Here is a 7,500-nt window from a genome sequence, read left to right on the forward strand (position 1 = left end):
GCGTCCCAATACTTTTGTCCAAATTATTAACATATTTGTAACAGAAAAAAAATAATAAAACAATGGGAGAATGTGGGTTAGCGACGGCCCAGGTCACTAGCAACCCAAAGAAGGCCTTAAAGAGTTAATCAGTTCATTCGAAGTGTGTGTGTGTGTGTGTGTGTGTGTGTGTGTGTATGTATGTATGTATGTACCTCATAGAAGTCCTTCTTTTCCTCCCTAATTTTTGGAATGTCGAGGAGCAAACACCACACCTGGCCCCGGAGCTGCAGTGGAATTCCCTTATAGATCCTCCTTACCATCTAGGGAAAGGACACACACACACACACACACACACACACACACTTAATTTTTAACAGCTATTCACTCAACTTGTTAGCACCCTCCCCTTATCGCATGTAACGCTCCAGACACTTTGAGGGTCACATGCCTCCTCAGACACACGCACAACCAGCCAACTGCCCCCGGCCGAAGGAAAGTGCCGGGTACTCCGCTCTGACACAGCGGCTAGCAGACGCCCACCCAGCATCACACTGAAGACACACCGACCCACCCTGGCGAGAGCAAGGCCAACTGTACTCTCGCTCAGGCTCCGACTGCTCATGGCAGGCAGCATGACCCGGCAATCCTCGGGTCAGAGTGGCAGTGCCTCTGTCCGCTGGGCCTCTCGGAGCCGGCGCTGATCTTTTTAATATATACATAAGACATATTTACTAAAAAAGAAATAATAGTAATAATAAAACAGCAATATTAGTAATATGAGTTACCACCCCGTCACAACAATATATATACAGAATTTGTATATAAATAAAGTACTGAAGCCTTAATTGATACCACAGTGGAGGAAGTGACATCATTTGAGCCCTTTTGAGACAATTTCTGGCATTCTTTTATGTTTTACTTTTTCACAATAGACGGGGTCCACCAAACTCAACCCCACCACCCCGTCACGCCAGACAGATATGGAAAACTGCATTAAAATAAAGTGTTAATAAAATACATCATCAATGAGATACTTTTGATTGACTGGCATGTGTGCGCAGGGTCAGTAACCTGACCACATGAGAGAACTGTGGCCGTGTTGGGAGGGAATTCACGTTTTATTTTTTGTGAATATTATTACCTTTTTAAATAAAACTAATATTACCTTTTTATTTTTTGTGTCAAGAACCGTCACTAAAATCAAGCATTTTCTAACGTCCTTTCACAACAATCAGGCCTTCTTAGGCACACCCATCACTACAGTCACTAAAAGTTGATTACAACTAGGACTAATGTTTATTTATTTCTAGGAATCAAGGATTTTAATCACCTCTTTGACTTCTTTTAGTAAAAAGGCCTTTTTAATGACAGCTATGACCATATATAGTCAAACATTCTGGCTATTTCGACATCTTTTAGTAAATAATTTGAATAACGTCACTAAAATCTTTACTTTTAGTTAAAGAATTCACAATGTTTAGGTCAAAATCAGGCTTTTTTGACAACCTCACTTTTAAAAATGGTAAAAAAAAACATGTTTTGATTTTGACCACAAAAAAAAAATCAGGTCTTTTTGATCACAACTATAATCAAAAATAGTCGCTAAACTTTTTACTGACAGCTATAGCCATAAATAGTCAAAATAATCAGGCTTTTGTTGAGTTTTTAGGAAAAACTGTTTTTAAGAAGAATTATTAAATACAGCACTAAACATAAACTGAACATAAATAGCCACTAAATTCAGGCCTTTTTGACGTCCTTTACTCCAGAGAATCGGTCTTTTGAAATCACAACTAAAACTAATGAGTCACTAAAATCAGGGAAAATCCTCTTTTTACTTTAAGTTAAAGGATTTAACTTTTTTTGTGTAAAAATAGCTGTTTTTTTAATGACAGCTGTGACCATAAATAGTCAATAAACGCATACTTTCTTTTTAGATTTAGGAAAAAATTAAGACTGTTTTTCAGATAAACTATGACCATAAATAGTCACTAAATTCAGGCCTTTTTGACGTCTTTTACTGAGAAAAAAAAAAGATCTTTTTAAATCACAACTAAAACCAATAAAAGTCACTAAAATCAGTGACTAAAATTAGTCATCACAGTCAGTGTAAATCCTCCTTACTTTTATTAATAAAATAGGAGGGAATTTTTTATTAAAAATTAGGAGGGAATTTACCACCCCGTCACGTTTTATTTTTTGTGAATATGGCTCAGCATGCCTTAATAAAAATGATAATATTAATAAGGGTTTTATGTCAGACATGGAAAAATCAGTTTTTTGGAGGATGAACATCTTTCATGTTGTGGATTTTTACAGTTTTTTGGAGGATGAACATCTTTCATGTTGTGGATTTTTACAAAGTCTTGATGAGACTTGATGAGGAAATTGGTGCCGGTCTGGCCGAACGCCTCGGGACATGCCTAAAAAAGTTTTCTACACGTCTGAACTGAGATCAGGGCTCAAGGTTAAACTGCTGCTGTAAATTCTGTCTCCGGGGCCGTTAAGAGCATCAGGCTGGAGCGAGGGATGACAGACAGACAGACAGACAGACAGAGAGGGTGGTCTCATCCTCATTCATCTGCATTACTACTCACACTAAGTGATTTCCTTCATGTCTTTCCCCAAGGGCAGGTGTGTGTGTGTGCACGTGTGTGTGTACGCGTGTGTTACTGATGGCTGCAGATGTGCTCATTCCTCAGGTTGATCATAATGAGGATGACGCTGATGATGCTGACAGGACCTCTCAGACGAATCACCAGGCTGACCACAGCCAATAGAATTGGACACTCTGAAGCAGATACACACCATGAACCTATTGCCACCACGCTGCTGCCTAATGCCAGGCGTGGGCTAGAGGGGGGGTATAAAGCCCCCTAAGCAGCATTGAGCTGTGGAGCAGTGGAGGAACTGTGTTCTCTGAAATGATAGCTGGTGGTGCTCCATCCAGGACGCGTTGGATGAGTTGGGGTGGTGATCATCATCCAACATCCTGACCTCACTGATACTCCTGTTACTGAACGCAATCAAATCCTCACAGCAATGACCCTCCTCCAAAATCTAGTAGAAATCCTTCCTCCCTGGACGGGGTAGAGACAGTAACTCCAACAAAAGCAGGAGAAGCTCTTTTTTAATTCTCTTGATTTCAAAGGAAGCACTGAATGAGCAGGTGTCCCAATACTTTTGTCAATTTATATATGTATATGCGTCGCACACACCTTGTCGCTGCTCTTGTACTTGTCCCAGCTTTTCAGCATCTTCACCCACTTTTCTGTCCTTTCCAGTTCCACATGCTTTTGCTGAAACACACACACACACACACACACACACACACACACACACACACACATTAACCAGACACCATATCCACATATCCATCGTCCACCATACCACCAGTATCGCAGGAATGACACAAAATAAGGTTAGAACAGCAGACCCTTAAAATCTCCCACCGCAGACAGCAGTGTTTTACCTGCACTACCGTCTTAAATATGACGCACCATTAAAAATATGTGTGAGCGTCACGGTCATGTTAACCTGCAGCCTGACCCTCCGTACTTGATGGCAATGGTCAAAAGCTGATCTGCACCGAGAGCCCTTCCAGCTTCAAGTACGGCTCGGCTCGACCCGCCATCCTTTAAGATCCACGGAAGACGAGCGTCCAGACTTTTTACTGTCCTGCACCGAAGTGGTGGAACGAACTACCCCTGGGTGTCCGAACGGCCGAGTCCAACACTCACTGTCCTCAAACCCAGACTGAAGACCCTCCTCTTCTGAGAGGACTTGGGTGAAGAGTAGTGTAGAAGGCCTTTTAAAGTCTTACTACTGTATCGTCTGTAAGCACTTACAGTTAAACATCAGGTCTTCTCAAATAATCAGGCCTCTTTGTTACTCCCTTACAACTAGGACTTCTTTTCACTCACAACTACGACCACAGTCAGTCACTAAAATCTGGAAGTTATGACTTCCTTTAGTCCTAAAAACAAAAAAAGGTCTAAAGTCTAAAGGTCTTTCACAACAATCAGGCCTTCTTAGGCCCACCTATCACTACAGTCACTAAAAGTTGATTACAGCTAGGACTACTGTTTATTTATTTCTAGGAATCGAGGATTTTAATCACCTCTTTGGTCAGCTATGACCGTATAGTCAAAAATCAGGCTAGTTTGTCTTTTAGTAAATAATTTAACTACAACCAATAAGAGTCACAAAAATCAGTGACAAAAATCAGTGACTGAGATCAGTGACTAAAATCAGTGACTGAGATCAGTGACTAAAATCAGTGACTAAAATCAGTGACTAAAATCAGTGACTAAAATCAGTGACTGAGATCAGTGATTAAAATCAGTGACTGAGATCAGTGACTAAAATCAGTGACTGAGATCAGTGACTAAAATCAGTGACTGAGATCAGTGACTAAAATCAGTGACTGAGATCAGTGACTAAAATCAGTGACTGAGATCAGTGACTAAAATCAGTGACTGAGATCAGTGATTAAAATCAGTGACTGAGATCAGTGACTAAAATCAGTGATTAAAATCAGTGACTGAGATCAGTGACTAAAATCAGTGACTAAAATCAGTGACTGAGATCAGTGATTAAAATCAGTGACTGAGATCAGTGACTAAAATCAGTGACTGAGATCAGTGACTAAAATCAGTGACTGAGATCAGTGTAATTCGTCTTTACTTTTAGTTAAAGGTAAAAAATCAGGCTTTTTTTTGACCACCTCACTTTTAAAAAATGTTTTTAAAAAAATCTGACATTTTGATTTTGACCAATAAAAACAATATAACAATAAAAAATCTTCACTAAAATCAAGCATTTCTTTACCTTCTTGAGGCCTTTTCGACTTATTTTAGTAAAAAACAGGCCTTTTAATGTCCATTTTTAAGAAGATCTACGACCACAAATAGCCACTAAATTCAGGCCTTTTTGACGTCTTTTAAACTTGGTCTTTTTAAATCACAACTAAAACCAATAATATTTTACAAAAAAATAATATTTTTTTGTAAAAATAGACTTTTTTTAATGACAGCTGTGACCATAAATAGTCAATAAACTCAAACTTTCTTTTGAGTTTTAAGGAAAGAATTAAGACTGTTTTTCAGATGAACTATGACCATAAATAGTCACTAAATTCAGGCCCTTTCGACGTCTTTTACTCAAAAACATTTGTTGTTGTTTTTAAATCACAACTAAAACCAATAAGAGTCACTAAAATCAGTGACTAAAATCAGTGACTAAAATCAGTGATCACCGTCAGTGTAAATCCTCCTTACTTTTAGTTAAAGAATGGATTTTATTTAGTAAAAATAGGCTTTTTTAATGACAGCTATGACCATAAATAGTCAAACAAATCAAGCTTTTATTGAGTTGTTAGGAAAAACTGTTTTAAGAAGAATTATGAACATAAATAGCCACTAAATTCAGGCCTTTTTGACGTCTTTAACTGCAAACAAATTGTCTTTTTAAATCACAACTAAAATTGTGAAAATTTTGAATTTGACCACCAGACTCTCAGTCAGAAATGAAGCCCTCCCAACTGCTTCAACTATTCCACTATGAGTCAATCAGAGCCTTTTTGATCACGACTAGTCTTCAGTCTTCTTGACTTCTTTACCTTTGATCAAGCTCTGTGATGGATTCAGTCTGGTGGGGAATGAAAACACTGAGGGTCTCTGAGGGTAACCTGTGCTTTTCAAGACCTACATTAGACAGCAGCTCAGCTCAGGTCTGGTAGTGTGGAGATCATGTTCTGCTCACCTTTTCCTCCAAGGAGTTATAGGCCGGAAGTTCATTCTGACTGTAAAAGAGAACACACACACACACACACACACACACACACACACACACACACACACTTCAGATGTAAATGCAGTAAAATTGCAGCATCTCAGTGTCTGATTATTTCATCACTCAGGAAAAAAACACTTTCCGAAACCACAACAAGCTGCGAAAATGAGTGGAAACTTATTTTTATTTATTTATTTTGTTTGTTTATTTATTTGTTTATTTTTTGAAACTTATGTAACACATCCGAACAAAGGTCTCGGGTCTCGTACTGGAACGGAAGTGCTGGCAGAGGAACCAGAGCGAATCCATAAGCTATGAAACCTCTGAGCCGCTGATGTGAACCGGGAGCTCCCTCGACACTCGCGGACTGAAAAAGGAATTTATCTGTTCCACAGGAAGTGGACGCTCTAGATAAATAAACATCGCTATGGCAACTCGCCCATGACGCCACCCCTGCCTACGGGGTTCGAGCGAGGAGTCATTGCCGGTGACACAAACAGGAAACGCTGTGGGTCAGAGCAGGAGTAGGACTTTCAGTGCTGCACATGAAGGTGGATGCTACTGCTTACACACACACACACACACACACACACACACACACACACACACACACACACACACACTGCCTGTAGAGCCCATCATGATGTTTTAGGATAGTCGAAGCCTGTTTTAGCTTGGCTCGCTCTCACTAGGAGCTGCAGCAGTGTGTGAAACTACCCCCACCATGTTTGGAGGCTGTGCTTTAGCCTGGCTACCTCTTACTGTGAGGTGTAGAAGTGTGAAACTACCTCCACCATGTTTGGAGGCTGTGCTTTAGCCTGGCTACCTCTTACTGTGAGGTGTAGAAGTGTGAAACTACCTCCACCATGTTTGGAGGCTGTGTTTTAGCTTGGCTCGCTCTCACTAGGAGCTGCAGCAGTGTGTGAAACTACCTCCACCATGTTTGGAGGCTGTGCTTTAGCCTGGCTACCTCTTACTGTGAGGTGTAGAAGTGTGAAACTACCTCCACCATGTTTGGAGACTGTGTTTTAGCTTGGCTCGCTCTCACTAGGAGCTGCAGCAGTGTGTGAAACTACCCCCACCATGTTTGGAGGCTGTGCTTTAGCCTGGCTACCTCTTACTGTGAGGTGTAGAAGTGTGAAACTACCTCCACCATGTTTGGAGGCTGTGCTTTAGCCTGGCTACCTCTTACTGTGAGGTGTAGAAGTGTGAAACTACCTCCACCATGTTTGGAGGCTGTGTTTTAGCTTGGCTCGCTCTCACTAGGAGCTGCAGCAGTGTGTGAAACTACCTCCACCATGTTTGGAGGCTGTGCTTTAGCCTGGCTACCTCTTACTGTGAGGTGTAGAAGTGTGAAACTACCTCCACCATGTTTGGAGGCTGTGCATCAGCCTGGCTACCTCTTACTGTGAGGTATAGAAGTGTGAAACTACCTCCACCATGTTTGGAGGCTGTGTTTTAGCTTGGCTCGCTCATCACTGTGAGCTGTAGCAGTGTGTGAAAAATGGATCTGTCTCTCCCCCCATCTGCTGTGATCTCACTTCCTGTATTCCAGCAGTAATTGGTAGATGCTGTAAGGTCACTTCCTGTGCCATTCCGTTGTTTAGCCAGACGATAATCTCTCTCACTTCCCTCCTACATCCCTCATCCCTCTCACTCTCTCTGCAGGGACCGTCCACACTGATCTCTCTCTCTCTCCTTCTGCAGGGGTCTTTGACACTGTCC

General features: G+C 41.1%; 1 protein-coding gene across 1 annotated transcript in view; it reads right to left on the reverse strand.

Moving 5' to 3' along the window:
- The window catches only part of usp6nl (USP6 N-terminal like), a 35,459-nt gene that overhangs the window by 26,352 nt on the left and 1,607 nt on the right, over positions 1-7,500 (reverse strand). The window contains exons 2-4 of the mRNA XM_072674127.1: positions 5,746-5,785; positions 3,201-3,281; positions 195-302 (exon numbers count right to left, since the gene is read on the reverse strand). Coding sequence (XP_072530228.1) covers positions 195-302; positions 3,201-3,239 — 147 coding nt within the window. The 5' untranslated portion in view covers positions 3,240-3,281; positions 5,746-5,785. The remainder of the gene's footprint in view (positions 1-194; positions 303-3,200; positions 3,282-5,745; positions 5,786-7,500) is intronic.

Source organism: Salminus brasiliensis, chromosome 2 (assembly GCF_030463535.1).
Source record: "Salminus brasiliensis chromosome 2, fSalBra1.hap2, whole genome shotgun sequence".
Lineage (NCBI taxonomy): Eukaryota > Metazoa > Chordata > Actinopteri > Characiformes > Bryconidae > Salminus > Salminus brasiliensis.